Genomic DNA, 24,856 nt, shown 5'->3' on the forward strand with positions numbered 1-24,856 from the left:
CACAAAGGCTTGGTTTTACAGTTCTCGAAACTGAATTTGTGTCTGCAGAGTTCACGTCTCTTCTTCACAGCAAAAAGGTTATAAAATAAACATACATCATTGAGAAAAAGACCTTAATCCCATTGTTCCTTTGCAAATCTTTGTACACAGAACCAACCCCTTACCTCTTAAGTGCTAAATTTCAAAAAATTCAATGAATAGAAGATTGTTGGGAGTAGAACAGATCTGCACAAGATAAGTGTGAGGAGTCTTTGTGTAGAAAAGAATGAGTCTTTACGTAAAAAACCACAATTTAAATCTACTGACTAGTGATTTAAATCGTGATTTAAATCGATTCGATTTAAATCAAATCCACCCTAGTAAAAAGCCTTTTTGAATAATTCGGTTTTGCATTATTTGTGGAAAGCTAGGAGAGTGGGGGCTCTCCTGACCTCTTCATGCAGGCCGTTCCACAGGGTAGGTGCCACCACAGAGAAAGCCCTTGTACAAGCTGCTGTTGATTTCACCCATGTGCAGGCTGGTATCTGCAGGAAACTCTGTTCAGATGAGCGAAGCTGCCATGGAGGAGCATAGGGAGGGAGGCGGTCCCCTAAGTATGCTGGGCCAAGGCCATGAAGAACTTTGTATGTAATAACAAATACTTTGAATTGAGCATGGTAACTGATAGGTAGCCAATGGAGTGACTGTAGGATGGGAGTAATGTTCATGGTCCTGCTTGCTCCTGCTAACAGTTGAACAGCTGCATTTTGCACCAACTGGAGCCTCCTAGTTAACTTAGATGGGTGACCAATGTATAGTTCATTACAATAGTCAAGTTTTGATGTTACCATAGCATGGATCCAGGTGGCCAAGTTGGCCGTGTTGAGGTAAGAAGCCATCTTCCAGGCTAGAGTGAGATTGTAGAAAGAATTTTTTGCAGCTGACTTAACTTGTTTTTCTAGTAGTAGCGCTGGATCCAGTATAACCCCTAGGCGCTTAACCGAGTCTGCAAGGGTCAGACAAACTCCACTGAAAATGGGGAGTACAACGTCCTTCAAGATCTCTCCCTTCCCAACAAGCATCACTTCAGTCTTGTCTGGGTTCAATTTCAATTTGTCATTTTTCAACCATTTCACCACAGCTGTTAGCCAACGGTCTAAGATTTCTGTTGCATCCTGTGGGGATCTGGATAGTGAGATATAGGGGTGGGAGTCATCTGCATATTGGTGACATCCAACTCCATAGCTGCAAATGAGTTCTCCTAAAGGTTTTATGTAGAGGTTGAATAACACAGGAGATAAGATTGCGCCCTGCGGAACCCCACAAGATAGTTCCCATTCTGGAGACAGCTGATCTTCGACAGCAACCCTCTGAGTCCGTTCCATGAAAAATGATTTAAACCAGTCCAGGGCATATCTTTTGATGCCCATTACTGTTTCTAAACGCCTCAACAGGATGGCATGGTCTACTGTGTCAAAGCCTGCAGATAGATCCAGGAGGAGCAATAAGGAAGCATGGCCTTTGTCTCTATTCAGACGGAGATCATCCACTAATGCTACTAGTGCTGTCTCTGTCCCGTATCCTGGTCTGAATCCAGACTGGAAAGGGTCTAGAGTGTTAGAGTTTTCCAAGAATATCTGGAGTTGTTCAGCTACTACTCTCTCAATCACTTTGCCCAGAAAGGGCAGATTAGAGACTGGGCGATAATTGGCCACATCAGTTTTTTTTCTAGGGATGTTTTTTAATTAGTGGATGGATAACCACCTGTTTGAGTGGCTGAGGGAAGGTGCCCTGAGTTAGTGATTGATTTACAATAGATCTCAGTGATTCACTTATGTGATCTTTACTGGATTTTAACAGCCAAGATGGGCAAGGATCGAGCGCACAAGTAGTGGCTTTCATAGATGTTAAGGTCTGTCATTGCAATTGGTTCAAAGCAGTCTAAATGTAGGCCAGATTCCTACAATGCCAGTTTTCCTCCCAGGAAACTTAAACATGTATATTAATTTTGTGCAGTACCTAATTTTTTGGGAATTAATAATGATTACATGTGCAAATCAACTTGTTTTTTTGGCATATGTCTTTCTGATTAACAGCCCTAACTGTTGCTGACTCCAGGCTGGGAAATTCCTGGAGATTTGTGGGTGAAGCCTGAGGAGGGAGGAGTTTGAAGAGGGGAGGAACCTCAGCAGGGTATAGTGCCAAAGGGTCTTCCCTCCAAAGCAGCCATTTTCTCCAGGGGAACTGATCTCTGTAATGTAGAGATGTCCATGCCCCACTTGGATACTGGCAAGCCTACTGACTATTATAATGCATGTTTATTGCCACACCCCACCCCAAACAACCCTGTATTCAGGTGCAAAAAATATTTTTTTAACACAATCGAAAACCTGAGTAGGGAGAATTTGCACAAGGGGGTTGTGCTTTTGCCAGTTAGTAAGACTCTCTTTTTTGGTAGTAAGGAGTGACTGTTTGTTATAACAAAACACAACTCATTGGAAAGCTCCCTCCAGTTCAGCTGTTTTTCACTTACTGCCTTCTGGGCATCCACTCCAATTATTGGCTCCATAAACTAGAACCTAACCAGACACAAATTTCCGTGCTTGTAAAAAACAACACTCAACAGAGCAGCCTGACTTGTTCTCCTTCCTGCTCAGATCCAGTCACAGAACTAGCTCAAAAGTAGCAAGATCAGGATTTGCCAAGACTAGCAAAGGGCCTACTGCTCCCCTTAGGTTGCCACTGTTTCCTCAGCTACTGGAGCAGGATAGCTAAATGGAACCTCTATGCCGAGACCCAGGTGCTTCTGAATAACTATTACTGGGGGACAACAGCAGGGGAGGGCTATTGACTTTGTCTTGCTTATAGAGGCATTTGGTTGCTGGCAACAGAATACTGGACTAGATGGACCTTTGGTCTCTTCTTAACAGGAAACACCACAGGTTGTAGCTTAAGCAATTACCTGTGACTACATACGCCCTGGCTTCAGAGCCCTCTTCCGTAGAAAAAAATTGTGGGGTGTACAATATCAGTTCCTGGCAGGCAAGCATGAAGCTTCCGGCTTGCCAGGCCTGGTATAAATGCCAGAAGCTTGGCCTTCTGTCCTCATGGGTTAACCGACCAGCAAAGTCTGCAGCAGTTACAACCTCAAATGCCTGACCCTCAGAAACAGCACAGTCTATTCTCTATTTATTTACGTATTTTACTCCACACACGTGTGGTCTCTCTGTTTAAGGAACACCCAACAACAAAACAAAACATGGAGTACAAAAAGAAAACACCCTAAACTTTGAAGCAGTCCCAGGAATCAAAACGGGGAAGGCAGCGCAGTTGAGGAACCGCTTGTATTAGATGTTAGTTGTGTTAGACTCCCTCTTCATATTTTGCGACAGCTGAAGTTTCTGGATCATCTTCAAGGGCAGCCCCACATAAAGCATGTCACAGCATGTCCAGGAGCATCCCATAAACGGGAACCTGACTTTTCAGGGGCATACAAGCCTATCGCAAAGGAGGTGTACACTTAGACCTGTATCAGCTTTATTCCTAATCCACAACATGTGTTTGTATGTGCCTACCTATGGCTTGGAACCATGACCCGCCTGTTCCCATGTGCAGCTAAGGAGACATTAAGCATCTATGCTTGATATCTTCCTAAAGAACCAGGTTACTTCTTGCGGGGGTGGGGGGGAGGAAAAAAGTAACACCTTTGTTGTTTACAACTGGGTCATCTCTCTAAGAATTCTGCAACCCAAGGCTATTTAGGAAAAACGGAGGGTGGTTTATCTATTTAGGGGATCTAAGCAGATGTGTTTCAACAAAGAGGGGCATTGTGAGGTCATGTTAGCACTTTCTTTCTCCAGCCATGATGAAGGCTCTAGTTGTGTTGTTATCGTGAGAAATCTTCGCCCTCCAACAACCCTCTTGGGAAATTGGCTCAAGAGAAAGCCCAGACTGTGAAAAATAAGGATTGCAAAGAATTTGGGAGAAATATGACAAGGGTTTCAGATTGCCTTGGAAATCTTATTTGAGGGGGCCAACACCTAGTTCACAACCATCTCAGAGAATGGGTTCATCCTTTAAAAGAAGGGGTAACAATATATATTCCAAAGATAACTCATGCCATGTTTAAAACATCTAATTAGTTTAAGAGTTAACTTTTAAATATTAAAAAAGAAGAGAAATCCAATTTGAGCAATTGCAATGTACAAAACTGGTACAAGGACAAAATTCATTATCCTGAGAATTTCAGCTTTCCTTTAAAAAAAAAGACCCAAATTTCTAGTTCTCGAGAAAGTATAGATAGGCTTGAGAACATGTGGGGAACATATAGTTCAAGTTTCAGAATCACCAGGTTGACTTCTGCATGGCAGCCAACAAGGGACTTTTCTTGCTGTCCTGGGATTTCAAAATTGGCTGGGGGTGGGAGGTTACCAAACTCCTCACAGACCACAATACAGGATTGATGGGCTGCATTTCATTTGGTGGCTCACAAACAGTGGGTGGAGCCTAGCTAAACCTCTGAAACTAGAAGCATAGTCTAAGTAAGATTTTGGAGGATTTGGTGACCTTTATAGCTCATGAGTGTAATTCACTATGCAGAACGCATTAATACCCTCTACTCAAGTATATGCAGGATTACTTCATGTGTGTAATCAATGCAAGCTGCTTCATGCAGGCTGAGTGCTGAAATCTGCTATGCAACTCTGCATTAAAGGAAACCTTCTGGGGTTGAAATTCAGCCTGAGCGCTTCCCACCTACCTCTGGTCCTAAAGGTAGGAGCATCAGCCAATGAAGCCAGCAAATCTGCCAGGGCAAGTCCAGGTAACATATCCTGACTCCCATATATGCTTCCCCATCAGGCTTGCTCATTGGTCCGTGCAATGTAAAAAGTCTTTTTCCTGCCTAGAGCCACCTTTCCTCCTCCCTTAGCTGTGCAGGAGTTGAGATGGATGTCTGTTTTTCCAGCCTTGCTCCCTGTTCTCAGCTTAGCAATTAAAACAGCAGCAACAACCAAAGCTTGCTTACTGCCTGTCATCCTTGGGTCTTGCACCCTTGACACTTATGGATCCCTTTCAATCAAAATGGAAAATGTCTCTTTCAAAGAAATTATGATCCATCAGAAACTCGCCTAGCAGCTTAATAGCCTTCGGTTACTCAAAAGCTAACTCAGAAATTAAGCAAAGGATCTGGGACATTGAACTTCAACACCTTTTTAAGTTCTGCTGTAAAACACCATTACCTTAAGAAGAAGAAGAAATTGCTGCTATCAAATTACCTAATCTTCTGATTCCTAAGTTTAGGATAGCTTTCACTCTGGCTGTCTCAATGTTCTCCCATCTGCTTTATTAGAAGGGAGATATTGTGGTGTCCCGTTTCATTAATGTTTTCGTTTTTGTGCTACTGAGGAAACGGAAACAGTTGACACGTACTGTTGCATTGTCCCTTTTATGATGATCTTAGATGCACACACATTTATTCAGCCTATCCGCCAAAAAATCCGATGAAGATTAGAGGAATGGTACAACTCCTTTCTTCTAGCTGACCTAGAACCTCAGATACAATCGTGAGATCCTGTGCAGCTGCCAATTTACCGAGGTACAATGCTGAATAAATTAGTCATTTTTTCCCTATTTTATACTGTATTTTTCTATTTTATTGTATTTTCTATTGTACATATACTTTTAAAATTGTCCCATTAATGTATGTTTAATGATCCTGGTCAGTAACAGTATTAAATATCTGAATCTGGAATCCCTTGGGCACAGGGCCACCAAGAGAAGGATATGAAGGACAAAAGACTCGGGCCAGTCATGTCAATTTCCTATGATGCTTGGTCTTTGTCCGGGGGCACAGGTTGCTTCTAAGCAGCCCTGATTGCGCACCACTTTTCCCAAATGAAAGTGGTCCTTCCTTATGATTGTCTGTTGGAGACTTCAGTCCAAGAAGATGGGCAACTACAGCACAGAGCCTTTAGAGCCTGAGCCTCAGATTAATATTTGTCTTGCCAATGACATAAATTAATGTGGGCATTTCTCCTGGCAAGAAATGTATCCCTGACTGTTTTAGCAGTTACAGATCTGCATAGGGCATTTGACATTTAAAAAAAAATCTCAAAAGAAGTTTGTTGGCCTAATGGGAATAGAGATAAGATTTCTTACCATGATTTAAATTGTTCCTGATAATGTTTTTTTCCTTCCTTTTTTGTGGTTGAAAATATTGTGCTATCCCTTGTCTCGGGGGAGATGCATAAGCTGATCATTGCCTCTGGCCGTTAAGAGTTTGTAACCCAATGCTGGCAAAACTTTCTGGCTTCATCATTCTACATACTGGTGGGCAGACTTTAACCTTGAAAGGTCCTCCAGTGGTCCAAAATGTTTTCAATTTACAGAACAACAGTGCGCACTTGAGATCTCTTAGGCATCAGTCATCTGAGCTAAGTGATCCTGAGCCTGCACTGAACACACATGAAGCTGCCTTACACTTAGGGAGATCATTCAATAAACACAGGCAAGGTCAGTATGGCCTACTCTGGCAGCTGCTCTCTAGGGTCTCAGGCAGAAGTAGTTTCCATCACCTACTGCCTAATCCTTTTAAATGGAGATGCTGGGGATTGAACCAGGGACCTTTTTCATGCACAGCAAATGCTTTGCCACTGAGCCTCAGCGTTCTTGCTTAAGAATGGAATAAATGTCTTGCTGGATTAGATAAAGATCCACCTAATCAAGCATCATTTGAAGAATCCCAGAAAAGTGCAATTGCTAGGTGCTAGGTGCTAGAATCAGACCTGTGCTCTACCAGTGGACTACAACATGCTTCTTCCATCTTCTAAAGAACACCTACAAACACACTAGATGTTTATAAACATAAGCCAGTAACCTAATGTTTTGTATTCATTTTCTTTTCCCCTCTCTTATTTTAATTTTATTTCAGTCATTTGTTTGTTTCACTTGCATCACTTTACTCTCCTCCATTTTATCCTCACAACCACTCTGCAAGGTAGGCTAGGCTGCGAGTGTATGACTGGCCCAAGGTCACCCAGCAAGCTTTAATGGTAGAGTGGGGATTCGAACCTGCGTTTCCCAGATCCTAGTCCAACATTCTAACCATACCACCACACATCCATTATGTTAGGTTAATATGTTGGAGATGCAGGTTCCAGCAAAGAAATGCAAGATCAGTATTTGACATTGTTATGTAAAGATGTCAATTTTAGATTGTAAATTCTCTGGGTGCTTAGAGCTGCCTTCTTGTACTCTATAAACTGCCACACAAACGACATAAACAAATAAACATTGTGGTTGGGACTAACTGACTAACATATATTTATACCTGCATACAAATTTGTCTTCTGTGAGCCAGGAAGACACAGATAAAACAGGTACAGGGACTATTCATTACTTTGTTGTGTACTGTCTGTTGATGTAGATACGTGCATACTAGGGAGTTCCCTCATTGCAAAATATGTCATGTTAATTAGTTATGCTTTGTTTCAGAAAGATTTCATCTCTATGCTCAGCTTTCCTTGTTTTAATAGCAAAAATCTTTATATCAAAATTCATTTTGTCAAGTGCATGATTAACAATTTGATCTTTCTTTCTCAAGAGAAAAATTATAATTTGGGACCTGCAGTGCATTTAGTTAGCTTTTAATGGCTTATTGCGTCTTTCCTGTTTTTCCAAATCTTCTGCTACCATACTGTATTGTATCTCTCTGATTGTCAAAACTATTGTTCATTATTATATTTTGCTCAGTGAATGTCTTGGCTGTTTGATTATATTGTATTTTCACTTGGACTGTGTAATCTACCTTGGATCTCAATAGAAAGGTGGGCTATAAATAAATAAAGCAAAGGCTGACATGTAGCAAAATCCTGCATTTTCTCCTTTCTGTTGTCAAAAATTGGAGCATCTACATCAAGAAGAGTTACTTGCACAAGGCATCTACAAGGTTATCAGGCCCTTTTTGCCTTGTGTTTTCCAGCTGAGATGAATTATTAAGTCAATTAGCAATTGAGCATGCAGAGGGAAACAAAGGCATTGTCATGCAGTTGGGTACGGCCAAGCACACCACAGGGCTGAGTCCAAAGGAGCAGGATAAGAGAGTGTCAGGTCTGGCCAGCACTCTCAATGGCCAGAGAATTTACAACCTGCATACATGGACTGGCTCAGTAAAAGAGCCATCAGACAATAGTGTCACTTGTGACTATTGTTTCTTTAGAAGAAGGACCTGCACTACAAGTGGCTTTCAATTGCCCCCCATCTTGCACTGCACCAACAGACCTCCCTAGAGCCCTTCCCACACCCCACTGTACCTTCTGATCACACAGGAAGAATGCTTAGGAGAAAGAGGGGGTAGGAGGTGACCTCTCCGGCAGCATTAGCTATTCTTAGTGTCTCCTCCCTTTCAAATCCTCATCTTTCTCCACTCTTTGTCTCTTGAGAAAGGAAGATCAAAGGGCTTTGGGACTGATGCTTTCTTTGCTCCTTGCCATGGGAAAAGGGCTGCCAAAGAAAGGCTACTCCAAAAGGGTGTGTGTATAGCTCTCCACTATAAAATTTGCTGAAAGGCAAAATTTTGATCCAGATGCACCTTAAAACCAAAAAGACATTCAGGGTATAAACTTTAAAGAGTCAAAGCTACCTTCCCTTCATTAGAGAGTTTTGACTCTCAAAAGATCTTGATGATCTTTAAGGTGCCACTGAACATGAATCTTGTTATTCTACTGTAGACCAACATCGCTACTTACTTAAAACTATCTTGCTGAAAGGCATCTTCTTCTGACTCAAAGACATAAAGATACACTTGGCCCATCCAGATAAAACTGCTGTTTTATATATTCCGCAATAGGTCCCTTTAGATCAAGCTACAGTAACCAGGTTGTAGGGATGTGCCATAATCAAGAGAACAGGGTTCCGGCTAAGGGGCCAATGAAGTTCATTGTCACTCGCTCAAAGGGCATTCCCATCACAGGGAGAGGGGCTAGGGAGGCCCTGATGGGGGGCTTGTTCGTGGCTCTCTGTCATTCAGTGCAGGTTTAACAGAAACGCCTGATATTCTTGCCCATGGCAGGCCAGAAAAAGTGGGCTGCAATGCGGGCCTCAGTGTTCTTGGCCCCTTGATGGCCGGCCCAGGCATGATCATGTGCCGTGGTTAGGACTTTCGGCCAGTAAGCTGAAGAGACCACCAACTGCCGGATGGTTTTGGGCTGCCCCGAGGCCAGCCGGTACCAGACCCCTCCTAGGCAGATGACCCTCGGTAGCCGGTTAGCCCAGCGGCCGTCCACCACAGCCCCTTCATTCACCTCTACAAGGTTGCACAGAGGTCGCAGGGACTCATCAGCCTCTTGAGCAGTGGCAAACCACGGGTCAGACCTCCTTTGGGCATTGGCAGGCCCTCCGGTGTTCTCCCCGTCCTGTTCCTCTTCTCCTGACAGGGCCAGCCCCACTTGGTTAGCCACTGGAGTGGTCAGCATCTGGATAGCCGGCTGGAAGAAAGGGGCATTGTGGCCTAGGAGCATGGGGTAGGGCAGCGCTTGTACTCGAACCAACTTCACTTCCCTGGTCTGCTCCTGGTACTTCATGGGCACTCATACCACAGGACACTCCTCCATATGCTGGTGAAAAACAGGCTATAATGGCATTCCATACCACCAGGAGGTCAGGCGGTACCAGCTGTGACCGTATCATGGATACTGAACTGCCACTATCTAGCAGAGCCGTGAGGCGGCTTCTGGCCACTTGCACCATGACTAGTAACGGGACTGGTCGGGGCCGGGTGGTTGCCACTTACATGGCAGTGTCCCATCCCAGGTCACATTCCACTGGGGGCACTCGTTCTTCCAATGCCCCCCTTCCTCCAAGTGAAACAGGCCCCCTTTTCGCCCTTACGGCTATCCAGGGTTCCTCTTCAGGTGGGCCTAATGGGTAAGGGAACCCATGGTTGTATCTCTGCATTTGCTGGCACAGGTTTACCTCAGGCAATAGGTTGGAACATGGCCACGGAGGTCCCTTGACGCACCCAGCCCCTGCAAGCGCTTCCTAGGCCCCCAGGGGTTCTTTGGTTCAGACGACCTGCCTTGCAGGTGGGGGTCATGAGCCTCCACTGCCATGAAGTTCTCCCATAAGGTAGTGGCTTCCTTTAGGGAGGCTGGCTGGCTACATGCAACCCAACTCCGGGCACGGGGCGGTATCACCTGTAGCAACTGCTCTAACACCACTAGGTTGGCAATGTGCCGGCCGTTGTCGGTCATAGGTTTCAAACACCAATAGGCTGCGTCTTGGAGGGTGGTTACCAATGCCCTAGGCCAGTCAGACCTCTTGTAGCAAGTTGCCCTGAACTTCTGCCGGTAAAACATTTGTATGCCACCTTTCCACTCAAATAAGGTCCCCAAGGCAGTGATCATTAATAACATTAAAAAATGTAAAACATTTTAAAACCAATTAAAACATTTAAACAGTACAAAAATAATTCAACAAAAATACACACATACACAAACACACAACATCAAGAAGAGGGAGTAGGACCAATAACAGTTATGGGGGTATGCCAAATTGAAGAAAAAAGTCTTCACTCACTGTCAGAAGAGAGCAATAGATGGGGACAGATGTCCTCTTGGGAAGGGAGTTGCAAAGTTTTGGCACCACAACTGAGAAGGCCCTTCCTTGGGTTGCCTCCCATCTAACCTCTGGGTGGGGGCACCCAGAGCCTCTGAAGATGATCAGATTGAATGGGTAGGTCATATTTAGTCTATATCCAACCCAATATATGTGAAGTGCTCTGAGAAGTTAAAGCTTTGAATACTCAGTCCCTCGTGTCTGAAGAAGAGAGCTTTGACTCAAAAGCTTACAACCCTGAAAATCTTGTTTGTCTCTAAGGTGCCTTTAGTCCCTCAAAAATACCATGGGCTCTCAGAGATTTGAGCAGATCAGTCTCCCTACTCCCTTGTTTTCCTTCCTTTAACTAATGCCCAATTGCCTCCACATTCTGTGCCTCTTGTAGGGAAAGAGGCACAGCCAGTTCCAGGTTTTAGAGGGCTCCAGACAGAGAGTGCCCAGGCCCACCTCCCTTCTACTCCCCCCCCCTATTTTTCTTCCTCACCTTCTTGCCAGACCACCTGTCTCCCACATTCCCAAATGCCCACACAGCCTCTACTCTCTTTCTTAATGATGCTGGGAGACACATATGGCTGCAAGCCATATGTGTATGAGCCTGCTCAATCCCCACTAAGCCAATGTTAAATTGAGGTGTGTGTGTGAAGTCTTTTTAATTCCTAAAATAATATTTTTCAACATACCTGGGGAGGAATTTCAAGGTATGCAGAAACTCCAGCCTTGTCTGTGGATAACCCTATTTTGATAACTTTCTGAGAGGCACTGGACTATCAAGCTGGCCTTCACTTGGAGTACTGGCTATTGTCATGGCCCCCTCTGAGCCTCTCATTGTCTCCTGCTCCTCAGGGGAGGAGCCCAAGGAGCTCAGTTCAGAGTCTGAGGAGGACTAGCAAGACCAGGGAGGGCAGAGCACTGCAGAGGCGCTTGCTGAGGATGTACCAGAAGCACCAGAGGTCATCCTGCCAGAGCATGCAACCATGCCAACAGCCTATGAAAGAACTGCAAGGCCTCCAGACAAGACTGAACCCAAGCCTCTCCCCCGCCCCAGGACCCCCCCCCTAACTCCAAAGGACTGGTGGGAGTGGAAGGCCCAGGCCGAGGTGGCACAAAGGAGGCCAAGTGCCAGAATAGTTGCGTGCCACCTCCCTGTAGATCCAGAGCAGAGTGGTGAGAGTGGTACTTCCTCACAGGCTCCTGGCCAGGACACAACACCTGCCAGCAAATGCAGCGGAGCCTGATCACACACAGCCTACTTAGGCTGAGGCTTGAGAAGGCTGCCTGGCTGGATCAAGCATCCATTAGGCACAAACTATGTGTTCCAAGCTTCAGTCTATGATCTCAAGTGTAGCCATCGGAGCCTGTGGCCTTACTACAGAGGAGCCCAGACCTGGCCAGCCTACAGAGCGCAGGACAGTAACACACAAAATACAGCATTATTAAAGAGAGAATAAAAATTCTGTACAAAGAAAATGACTATTTTTATCCTGCCCTTCCCCCAAGGAGCTCAGGACAGCAATACATGGTTGCCGTCTCCTTTTAACCCTCACAACAGCCCTATGAGTCCAAGACCACCCAGTAGGCTTTGTAAATAAGTAGGTATTTGAATCTTCAGCCTGCGGCAGATGCTTTAACCACTGCACCATATTTGCTTTCAGAGCTACAGCTCACACATTTGTATATACTGGCTTACTTTGCATAATTTATTCTGGAATTGCTAATCATGGGGGGGGGGGATGAACAAGGAGTATTGGTGGACATAAAGCCCCCCCTTTGCCCAATCATTGAAAAGCCTAGCCCCATTAATTCTGACTCTGTGATTCTACCATGCACTTTTGAACCTATCTGCAAAGTCATGAGAGCTAGAAACTTGATATCTTTTTTTAAAAATCAAGACTTTATTTTCTGGATGATGAATTCTGTTTATGTGGAGTTAGAGAATACCCTAGCTGAGTCCTCAGATTCAGAGACACTCAAATCTGCTTTCCCACTTGTTGATGATAAGCACTCTGGCACACTTCCTTTACGTCTCCCCTGCACTGTGTTTAATTTTGCCAAGCTAGTGCATGGGGAAACTGCATCGTTGTTTTGGCTTCTCCTCTTAAGAGCATCATAACCCTGTCCCAAAAAGAAAAAGCCCCCTTGGAGTTCCAATCCAAACAAGCCCTTGCTTCTATCTGCAACTATTTGAGTACATGACCTCAGATAACCACAGCAGCCAAAGACCTGTGCCAATGCCCAACAGCAACCCTGGGAACTTGCAAAGCTATTTTTTGGCTTGGGAATGGAGAGAGACGTTCTTTGTGCTCCTAAAAGATGGAAAGTGTTGGCTAAGGAAGTCCCAGAGAATGCAGACTCCCCCCACCTGGGCCCACTTCCTACTGCTTTGTTAATTATTTAAATCAGCAGGCTGTCATCTAATAGGACCCAAGAACCTAACAGCCTGAGGCCAACAGAACTCAAGATGCCTCTAAGCTGATAAGCAGGGCTTTCAAGCACCTTCAGTGGGCCAGAGGGAGGGCAGGGAGCAGCGAAGCACCCCTTTTCTGTGCCTAGACTCCTTTGCAGCTGAGAATCTCTTCCCCACAATGCAACTGTATTGAAATTTAATTTGATTTGCATTGGTGTTTTAACTGCTGTGACCCACACTGGAGTCGGTTTTGGCTGAAAAGCGGTATTCAGAGGTATCCTGCCTCTGAATCTGGAGGTTCCATTTAGCTATCATGGTGAACTACTTGAATCTAAAACTTTCCTTAAGGTCTTTGAAAGTGCCTTCATAAAGTCAAATCAAACTTGAAAAACTTTGGTCAGAGTCATCACAGCTGTCTGGCAGCAGGGGCTGGGGAAAATATTGATAGTCTATTTTTTTAGAACGTGGTCACCCTCATCCTCTTATATATATTATAGCACCCTATACACACAATAAGCATATTAAAATACTTTGGTTTGTGCTTTTATTATTTCATTTATTCATTTTTGCTCTGATTCATTGTAAAGATTTATTTTTAAACTATCTGTTGCAGGTCTTTTTAAACTATCTGTTGCATACGGTGAAAAGGCAATTATTTCAAAACTGAAGAGTGCAACCAAACTAACTTTAACAGTAAATTTCACAGCATATCAAATTACAATTTTTTAAAGAAAAGTTAAACCTCAGAGTCGGGCAACAAAAATGTGCATCCATCTTTTAACCAATTAATAATAAAAAACAATTATTACTTTTAAAACAAATTTCATTTTCTAACTTAAGTGTCAGTGTCTTTCTGAAGGGTTGTGAACATGTTTATTTATTTAAAGCATTTTTATCCTACCCTGCTACCCAAACAGGGCCCTCAAGGCAGTAAACAATATTTTTTTTCAAGTTACTAAGATCAAATAATTTTAACAACATTCTTATTTTATTTACGTCATTTATAAATCGAATGTTACTATTTTTATTATTTATACCTCCACCTTTGTCCCCAATGGGGACCGAAAGTGGCTTATATTGTTCTCCTCGCCTCCGTTTTATCCTCACAACAATTCTGTGACGTAGTTTAGGCTGAGTGTCTGTGACTGACCAAGGTTACTATGCAAGTTTCCAAGGCAGAGTGGAGATTTGAACCTGGGTCTCTCAGATCCTAGTTTATTTGAATCTCAAGTCTAACTGTATCATGTTCCTTCTTGCAGCTATCAAAGTTTAAAGACTGGAAGAATGAAAGAAAATTTAAAAACATTTCCACAGTTTTGGATTTGCTTCAAAAAGCAAAGTGTCTGGTTCCACAGAGGCAGTAGCAGTAGGAAATGAAAGCACAACCAGCTGCTAACTCAGAGACATATTTTCCAACAGACAACCAAACTAGAGGCACACTTTACTTGCAACTGAAAGAAATACCTTTAGACTATGTAAGTTTTGCCTCCCTCTGCTCTAGAGGAGCCTACCCCTATGTTTCTTCATGAATCACAGAACCGAGCATGATTCCTGGTTGGAAAGATGTCAGCCCAGAATGACACTCACACCCAATCATAACAGGAAGCTTCCTCTGATAATGAGTGATTCTACTGTGTCTCTGCATCAGGAGTGACTGATTAATCTGATCACAACTGATGGAGATGTGCAACAGAATTACACACACACACAAACCTAATGGGGAGCCTGTCTGGAAGGCAGCAAGACCAGAGCAGTGACTCATTCAGAAATGCATGGTGCACCCATTCATCACATTGTGTATTTCCCCCACCCCTCTGGCCATCCCATAGAGTTCCACCCTGATCTATCTTCAGCCAAACAAACGAACAAACAGTTATTCCACAGATACAGGTTTTTGCTTTCTCACCTCTCACCACACAGTGCAATCTTATCCAACATGCCATAAACTTTGCATAGCCAATTATTTTCACCGTTGTAACCCAAGCCTTCCCAGGGCTTGCTGTGGAGGGAGGGGGGATTCCCCTCTGCTCAAACCAAGTCTGCCTGGGGCAGGGAAGGGCTGGCGCAGTCTCACTCGCCTGAGAACCACACAACTTCAAGTCTCCCAAGCTCCTGGGCTTCTAAAAGAGGTTAAAATTATTTGCATTAAGCAGAACAGGCATCCTTCTGCAGAGGAGAAATCTGAAAAAACAGACTCCCATACTGGTGCAAGAATCCCAATGATTTGAGCAGTCTATGGCTATATCCACACGATAAGGATTTCCCATTCTGCATTCATCACTGCTGCAAATGCAGAGGTATGTGCACTGGCAATGGAGCTTCCACGTGGGAGTTTGCTGTGCAGTTTCTTCCATCAGCTGCCATTCCATCTGCATTTTCCCCTGTTATACTGGATTATTGAAATATTTTCTAAATCAGCTATAGCAATTTCCATTTTTTTTAAAAAAAAAAAGCTCTCTGGTGCTGCAGCTGTGTGATAGGCTGATGGAAACAAAATTCGATTGATGCATGCAGGACCTGTGAAAATGCACATCTTCTTGCAGAGATGACATCATAACACATTTTGAGCATAGTCTTCCTGAAAAGACTGGAACAAAACAGGTTTGGGAAAGAGCTTACTGATGATAGGGAAAAGATGACCGGACCCTGATTAGAGCACAATATATTGTTGATGCTCCAAAAACAAAATAAGGTTCTAGTTTGGAAACACAGTTGCCATCTGCCTGGGGGGAAATGCCCTGTCCCTATAATAGAGGATTAATGGGATGTTATTTACCTCCACGCCATGAAAAGCTTCAGCTGCCCATGTCAACACATTAAGCCTCTGTTAACAGTCCTGTTGGCAACCCTACGTGGAAACCAAAGTACAGAAACACCTCTGTGTGGAAGCAGCCAAAAAGTTAACAGGGGATCTGAAGATGCAGCCCAACCCCACCCTTAAGAGGCTGGATCGCCTGCCCTCCACTCTACAAGATCAGCCTAAGTAATCCAGTCTGCGGTTGGCCATAAGCAAAAGGCAGGTGCATTGGCAGCTCCAAACCCACAGAGCAAATCACTGCAAGTGACACATGAGCTGCCTCTTTCAACACGCCGGGATTTGCTGTCAGTCCTCAAACTAATTAAAGTCTGTCATGCTTACAGTGCATTTCAAAGCTAAATCTGAAATCCTTGCAACGTTCCTGGAAGCCAGACCACAATTTCCAATTGGCCCGCATATTTGTTTAATAAATTTCTAAGCTATCTTTATATTCTTAAGATGTTCAGTGAGGCTCTCCAATAAATGCAGCATTACATTAAAATCAGAAACCACTGATAAGAACAGAATAATTTGAAAAACAACATTAAAACTCAAGTAAAAAACATTCCCATTCTCTCCCAGGCCTTCTAGAACAAGTATGTTTTCAGCGAATTTTGGAAGGCCTGTAAGTTCACTGCATCTCTAGGACTGTGTAGTGGATACTGCCAAGAAGGTCCATGCGTAGGTCTCTGCTAACTGCAGTTCTAAAAGAGCAGGTTCCTTTAGCTTTTAATGTTGTGAAAGCAGTGAGATAAGTTCAAGATTGATTAGAAAGCAAGTATTCAATTCATTCATTTCAAATTTTCCAAAAATTTCCAACTATTTTCCCCTAGGGGGAAAGGAGAGGGGGAACTCAAAACCTGTTTTCCTCCATGGCTTCAGAAATTTTACATCTCTAGCAGCAAGCAAGACCTGAGAGACTGAAGAGGGCAGGAACCTGGCTTATTCTCTTCTTCCCTTTCCCATGCATGCTGTGGTGTGTTCCTTCCCTTGCCACCTCCTCCAATCCGATTCCTCCAATCAGAAGAAAAACAATTGTTATCGGTCCCTGGCCCCAAGGAGGCCCGCCTCGCCTCGACTAGAGCCAGGGCTTTCTCAGTCCTGGCTCCTACCTGGTGGAACACTCTGTCTACTGAGACCAGGGCCCGGCAGGATTTACTATCTTTCCGTCGAGCATGTAAGACAGAGTTGTTCTTCCAGGCTCATGGCCGAGGTTGGTCCTCCGCTGGCCGGAGGATGCAACATCTACCCCCCCTCCCTGTGAAAGCTGCCCACCACTGTTTGTTTTTCAGCTGCTGTTCCTGTGCTGCCGTATCTAGTTGTACTGCTGTATTGCTCGTTAATAGTTGTATTGCTGCTGCCAGGCAAAGAGTGCTGCTATTTTTAGATGATGTTTTAATGTTTTAATATGGAACGTTTTAAAATGATTTTAAGGTTGTTATCTGCCCTGAGCCCGCTTGCGGGGAGGGTGGAATACAAATATGATATAAATAAAAATAAATAATAAAAATAACTTCTCTACTCATATCAGCAGCCACTGATGGGAGGCAAAGCACCCAAATTAGAGGCTAGGAGTTCTAAGTTGGATTTAACCCTGGCACTGCCTGAGAGGAGAAAAGAGACCAGGGTCACAGCTCAGGGTAGAACATCATGTCTTGCCTACGGAAAGTCCTCATATCAATCCTGGCATTTCCATTTTAAAGGATTTCAGGTGTTGGGAAAGACTTTTCCTTGTCTGAGACTCTGGACAGCCATAACCATTCAGAGCAGACAGCAGAGAGAGCTTGAGGGACCCATGGATTGTCTAGGCATGGCTCTGTCATATGTGCAGAACCTGCCAGGCAGAACAGGATCTCTCCCTCTCCCTCCCTGCATCTCTACTTCCTAGAGACTCGATTCAGCTTCTACGTTTTATCAAAATAAAATTGCACTCATGCACATGGGTCATATCCAGAGAGCCATGCCTTTCCCAAGATTCTACACACACCACACACTCTTTCAGTGACTCAGACAGCCCCTGGGAACCAGAAGGTAAGCAAATCAGATTGAAGGGGAACAGATGAACTTGGAAACAGCAGTCAGCATTATGGCCCATGTGCCCAAAGACAGTCATTCAGAGCTTCCACCAGAGAAAGAAGGCATGGGAATTGCAATATCTGAAATGCTGAACTCTGACACCAGAGAGACACAAGGGACTGGGAACCAACCGGGTTACGAAGTGGCCACTGATCGCTGGCTTTCTCACGACACTAAGGGGGGGAGGAGGGAACAGTTCCTTCGGGCGCCTGGGAGGGAAAGAGCCATGTCATTGGCCTTCTATGGCCAGCTCGACATTTCTCCATACAATAATTCCGTCATGGTCTCCCAGTGACCTTCCTGTGCTTTAGCTTGGCGCATCAAGGATTGCTGTCAATCAATGGACCCTTTCCCTATTTTTCTCCCCTGAAGCCAAACTTTAAACTAGGAAGCTGACTTTTCCAGGACAGTCAAAATCCCAAAATCACTGCGAAGTGCTGAAACCAAAATCTGGTGGGTTAAAAAAAAATATGTGATGCACCATGCCTTCCAATGGCCATAAAAAGACCCTTGTCCCTCCCCCATGTTTAGCTCTCCTGGGCTATTCCTCTTTCACTCAGGTCCCCATTTTTCAGCTACTATCCATCCTACACACTCCTCTTCCAGTCAGCAGTTCAGCCCTCAGTCTCCCTGCTTTTCCAGCATCCCCGTCTCTGTACCTCCCAGTAGTCTACTGGCCCCATATTTGGTATTTCCTCCAGTTATAAAGAGAGTTCTGCAAGATCAGACCAAAGGTTCATTTAGCCCAGCATCCTGTTTCCAACAGTGGACAACCTGATGCCTCCAAGATACCCAGAAGTAGCGCATGAAGGCAATCACCTTCTCCCACTATTCAACCTAGCAACTAATACTCAAAGGCACACTATGGAGGGTTCATTGCACAGGAACCACTTCCATGCAAAATTTATGGAATTCACTGCCACTAGACATCGAGATGGCTACTAGTTCAGACGGTTTTAAAAGAGGATTACATAAGCTCCTGAAGGAGAGGTCTTCTACTGATGGCTATTAGCTGGGATGGTTATATGGAGCCTCCAAGTTGAGTATCATTTCCAGGGGGAAAGGGCAACAACAGGAAGTCTTGCCTTCTGAGGGCATTTGGTTGGCCACTGTGGGAAACAGGATGCTGGACTAGATGGACCACTGATCTGATCCTTCTTATATTTTTAGCTATCGGGATCAACAGTCAAACTGACCTTTTACTTCCCTCACAGGAGCTGAAATGTCAGCATTAGAACAACCGTATTTTCCACATTGCAGTTAGAATGTTTATGGAAATTCCATGGTATCACAACAGCATTGCCAATACCTTTATAACCTTCCTTAACCTCAGAACTATTTCCACACCCATCCAAATTTGTTTCCAAAATGAGAGTGTTACAAACTGCCCCAGGGTTTTGGTCAGATCTCAGGTATGCCATATTTTCGGAAAAGAAGTGATGTGACTTTTGACAGAAGAAATATAGAGAGCAGGAGATAACACCGCTCACACCATACAGTATTAGAGCATCATGAAAGTCATGAGCTCATATGACTCTATGCCGTTTGTTGGCCCTCCAGGGCAACTGGTTAGCCCCCATATTAAACTGTATGCCGGTCTAGATGGACCGCTGGTCTAATCTAGCAGGGCTCTTCTTATATTATCCTATGAATGTAAAAGAATCTTGAAAACATTGCGAAATCTCAAAATCGGGCTTGGGTAGAAAGCTGAGAAGCTGGTGGGTGGAGGTGAGCTCTCAGGGAATCTCAGCTTTAATTTTTAAAAGAATTCTAAGTTTCTGTGCCTGGGGAGAGCTCAAAACCCAGACTGGAGCTGCTGAGGAATATGAGACAACAATGCCCTATGCAGCTCCCAGCCTCTCCACATGACAAAACAACAGAGCAAATGGGTTTTAAAAATGCAAATAAATTATATATAATCATGCAAGTCTGCTCAGTTTTGCATAATGCATGCAGAATTCGGGTTACCATGGCCCCATGCTTGTCATTGTTAACAGTGACTTAGAGAACATGAGTTCTAATTGTATACTGAACAGGGAGGAGCTGGCCAAACACCTGCTCTGCTTGCAGAAGGTCCCCATTTAAATCTCTGGCATCTTTCATTAAAAGATCTCAGGTAACAGATGTTGGAAAGTGACATTCTCTGCCTGAAATCCTGAACAGGCAGTCAAAGGAGACAATATCAAGCCAGATGGACCAAAGATCTGAGCTACTATAAGATGACATTGTATGTGTCATATATATAACAGGGCAGAAAACAGCCTAGGACAAACATCTACAAAAATATTAAGCTACTGACCAATCTGCATCAAGAAAGAAGAAATATGAGCAATATGAGATTGCTCCTTCCTTGAAGAAAACAGTGCCACTGGGGCTGCTCTGCTTTCTGTGGTGCTCTGTAAATTCTAAGCTTTGTGCCAACCCCACAGAAAAACAGTCAACAGGCTCAGGGAGACGGCAGTCTAGTTTGTTGGCAGAAGGAGGGGGGGTAGAGGAAAGGGGAAAGAGTCCCAGCCTGTCATTCTTTCCTTGTCATGACCTTCATGCTCTGTTGGATTTCTGAAGATACTGAGATCTTGGCAGGAAAATACACTGTCTGTGGGAACCAGGCAACACCGTGCGAGGCTGCTGCTGGCGAGATTCCGGCCAGGGGCCAGCTTTTTGCTTCCCCATCCCTCCCTTCCTTCAGGGGGTTCTTGGCTTATAACCCAGAGGAAAACAGTGGAAATGCTGGGAATTCTAGAGGCTTTGAAATAACAAACAACGGAGAAGGAAGGGTCCAGAGGACCCTCTCTAGTAGCGTGCTACTCCCATCCACACAGCAGTGTGGTGCAACAGTTAATATGTCAGACTAGGGTCTGGTAGACCCTGGTTCAAATCCTTGCTCTGCCATGGAACTTGCTGGGGGACCTTGGGCCAGTCACTCTCTCTCAGCCTAACTTACCTCACCGGGTTGTTGTGAGAATAAAATGGAGGAGGGAAGAATGATGCAACCATCCTGAGCTCTTTGGAGGAAGGGTGGGATAAAAATGTACTAAGTGAATAAATAAATACAGTTTACAGTGGTTTGGAATGGGTCAGCACTGCATTCCAGAGTAGTGTTTACAGGTGCTGTACTATTCTTACTCTATCGCCCCCCGGCCTCAGAACTCTCCACCAACCCTTTGCTTGTACTTTAAAGGATTCATAAATTAATGAAAAATGATGCTCTGTTTATTGGTTATTAATCTTGATAACTAAATGCAGCTTCTAAGTTCAGAGACAGAACATCAGATGTTGGGAAGAAAAAAAACAGAGAATGGCTGCCTTAATGGCCTGATCAGGAGATTCCCAGGGGTCATCTAGTTCATCATCTGTGCAAACAGCATGCTGGATCCAATGGATCTGCAGCTAGATCCAGGAAAGTAAGTTCTTATGTGAATTTTTAATAAGAAGGGTGGGCATTTCCCAAAGGGAGTGGCAGAGGCACTCCCTATGTCAGGCTGTGTCCAAAGGGGAATCAGTGATCCTGGACTGGCCCTCTGGGCTAAGGGGACACCTCTTGTTCTTGATTGGCTGCCCTGAAGAACGGTGGGAAGATGACCACTCCAGAACATTCTAAAGCCCCACTGCTGGGTCCTGACTGGCTCCTTGATGGGAGTTGTGGCACAACACATACACATACACAAAACGTATTATGAAAGTAAACTCAAAGAAACAAAGGAATGTTAGAAACTCACAGCCAACAAAATGGCAGAAGTCACAACCAGCAGAAATCTCTCTTTCATGTGACGCTTACAGGAACAGCAGATCTCTTAGGGTCTAGATCTGGCACTGACCTCCCTTCCCCCAGCACTCAAGCCCCAACCCTGTACCCTCTCTTCCATCTGCCCCTCTCTCAGGTTCCTGTAATACACTGTCCACCCTCATTCTTCCGCTCTATTTCTTGGCTCACTGCCTTTGAGTGACATCCTTCCATTCAGCGTTCCAGAATGCCTCACATAGCAACTTTATCCACAGAGCCTGTAAAAGGTTTCTAACTCTAGCCAAGCTGACAATTCCCCCTTCCTTCATTGAAGCAAGGCTACAAAGGTTCCAATGACTTTTCCTTCCTGGGCAACTGTGGAATATTTATGGACATTCTGAAACATCATGCCATCTCCATTTACTGGCATCAGAGGTGCCACTATCACAGCCCAATATTTACATACTTTGAGTTCTGCGTTTGTTTATATTCTTTTTAATGTTTTAAATTCTTTTTAAAAAATTAAATCAAAGAGAACAATATACATTATCAAAGAACTTTGTATTTGAGTGTTTAATAAAAATAACCCAATTCTTCACAAACCTATTTGATTACAAATTTCTTGCTTCCCTCATATATTCTTTAACTGCCAAAGAAAATCATTAATGTGCTTCAGTAATGATTAAGAAACTTTGCAAAACCTGGTACAATCTTCAATCAGCTTTGTACAACTTTCAGTGCCAGATACCCACCAGCAGCTCAGGTTCAGCACAATTACAGCTTGACTAAATAAGCTGAATTCAAACAAAATGTTTTGCTTATAATAACTTCACCTCTTACACCAGCTTACCACAGACATACATTTTCTGAATTAGAACTGTAGGAGCTCTTCAGTCTTATTACCAGCCCTATGTCTCCCAACTGGAAGCCTAGAGCAGTGACTTGGGCAGATACACAACAGGTAACCTCCTCAGAGGGTCAATAATTCTGCTGTCTCTTTTCATAGTGATCAAGTGATCCACTCATACCTGAAGCAGAAACATGGCAAAATCCTTCCCCAATTCTACTGGAACAAGGTGCAGCCAAAACAGTGGCTTATTCAGACACTCAGCAGGCATCTTTGGTCACAGGTAGGTACTTTGGGCTCAAAAGATGCTTTGATTTCTTTCCCTCTCCTGGCACTATATTTAGAATTTTGGTACACCTGAGTTGCCACTAATTAGAAGAATTTAACTAAGCTGAAATTGACAAAGAATAGAGGTAAAGTCCAAAACCTCTTTTCAAAGAGTGGTGGAGAGAGAGAGAAGAATCCTAAAACTGGGGGAAATCATATTCATTTTCATCTCCTTTATTTGCAAAGCATGACCCTTGAAAATGCTGGAGAAAGCGCTGCCATTGCCCTGAGCGGCAGGGGTACTATGCTTCATGTACAAATGCCTATCAGGATTTCACGAGTTCAGAGAGGAGGACCACATCTCCAAAGAGAGCCAAAGTCCCTGTGTCACCAGCCATGACAACATGGTGAGATACAGTTACTCAGCTGGCAAGCCAGTGAGAATCAAGATGGCTGGGTGTTCACATCACCCTCTGACCCATCAATCCAACCCACATAAAAGGAACTAAATCGCACCCCTTCCTATCCTTCTGACCATATCTCTGCAACTCATGCACACTTGGTAACCCAAATGAAAGCTTGTGGAATCTATATTAGTAATTATCGACTGATATTGACGGAGTTTCCCAGGCTTTCTTCAAAGCTGCTCACAAATCACCCCAGGCAGGCAGAGGCCCTTCATCTTGTTAAAACGTCTTTGTGTCTGTGTAAGTAACTGTCAGAAGCCTGCACATGACAAAGCTTCACAGCCACAAGGTCTTCTGAGAGCTGGCGTAGAGTAGTGCCTTAGAGATTGTGCTATGAATCACGAAGTCCTCAGTTTGAATCTCGCCTCTGCCTTAAACTCACCAGGTGGTGCCAAGCAAGCCACTCTCTCTCAAGGTCCCCTTTCCCCAAATGCAACTGACGGACTTGGCAAGTTTGTTGCAAGGATTCCAACTAGGCAACCTACATGAAGCACACTGAGAAGTGAAACCAAGTTGAGGCCAAACCCTATCCAAGAGTCGTCCCCCACCTCCCCGCCCTCCACTGCCAGAGCACTAGCAGTCCTGCTGCATCAGACCAAAGACCCAGCACCAGTTTTCCCACAGTGGCCAGCCAGATCCCTCAAGAATTAACTATAAGCAGGGCAGGGAGGTCAAGACCTCCCTCTAGTGTTGCTCCACAGCAAGTGGCATTCAGACACACATTGCCTTTGACTATGGAGGTTCCACGTAGCCATTGATGGACCTCTCTTTCATGAATTTGTCCAGTACTTTTTACAAGCCACCTAAGCTAGTGGTTTCGGCTACATTTTGCACTGTGTGAAGATGTGCTTCTTTTTGTCTGTCCTACACTATTCTCTCCCCATCCACTTCATTGGTGCCTCCCCCCATTCTATTATTGAAAGAGAAAGTTATCTCTATCCACTTTCTCCATACCATGCATAATTTTTATGTAAAACTCTGTCCCCCCTCCCCCAGTCATAATTTTCCTGAACTAAATAGCCTCAAACATCTCAATATCCTCACAATGTCCCACAGCAACGTATTTCACACTCCCCAAAACATCATCACTCCTACACAACCAACCATGCCTGTCTATTCCAGTCGATAACGAAAAAAAATAGTGCAGCCATAACCTTTGTTAAAATCCGTCAAGGAGGTAGCAGAACGATATTAAACACAGGAAAGATCAAAATAGCATCTGAGGAAGACGGAAAGCCACAAGAAGTCCTACCTGGCATCGACTGAAGATGTCAGCCAAAGTCACCTGGACATTGAAGTGCTTCAGGACCCGGAGAGCTTGTTCCTTGGCCTTATCTGAACAGTCCACTGAGAAACACCTTCCTTCTCCCACTTGAGAACGCAGCTATGGAAAGGCACACAAAGATGGATGCTGGAGGGCTAGTGCAACACAGCAGCTCAAGGGTGGGACTAGTACTGAGGAGACCTGGGTTCAACCTCCCACTCACTTGCAACAGATGACCTTGGGCCATTCACTCTCTCCCAGCCTAACCTACTCCACAGGATTGCTGAATGATAAAATGATGGAGAGGAGAACCAGGTACGTGATCCTGACCTCCTTGAAGGAAAAGAGACATAAATAGGCAGAGAGGAGGAGAGAATACAAGACTTCCCTCAGGGATCAGTCTTACTGGGCGCTGCT

General features: G+C 44.3%; 1 protein-coding gene across 7 annotated transcripts in view; it reads right to left on the reverse strand.

Annotated features, from left to right (window-relative positions):
* Nucleotides 1–24,856, reverse strand: part of EXD3 (exonuclease 3'-5' domain containing 3) — a 185,511-nt gene that overhangs the window by 80,010 nt on the left and 80,645 nt on the right. For all 7 annotated transcript variants that reach the window (XM_054997558.1, XM_054997559.1, XM_054997555.1 and 4 more), the window contains exon 19: nucleotides 24,428–24,559. In XM_054997558.1, coding sequence (XP_054853533.1) covers nucleotides 24,428–24,559 — 132 coding nt within the window. The remainder of the gene's footprint in view (nucleotides 1–24,427; nucleotides 24,560–24,856) is intronic.

The sequence above is a fragment of the Eublepharis macularius genome, chromosome 14 (assembly GCF_028583425.1).
Source record: "Eublepharis macularius isolate TG4126 chromosome 14, MPM_Emac_v1.0, whole genome shotgun sequence".
Taxonomy (NCBI): domain Eukaryota; kingdom Metazoa; phylum Chordata; class Lepidosauria; order Squamata; family Eublepharidae; genus Eublepharis; species Eublepharis macularius.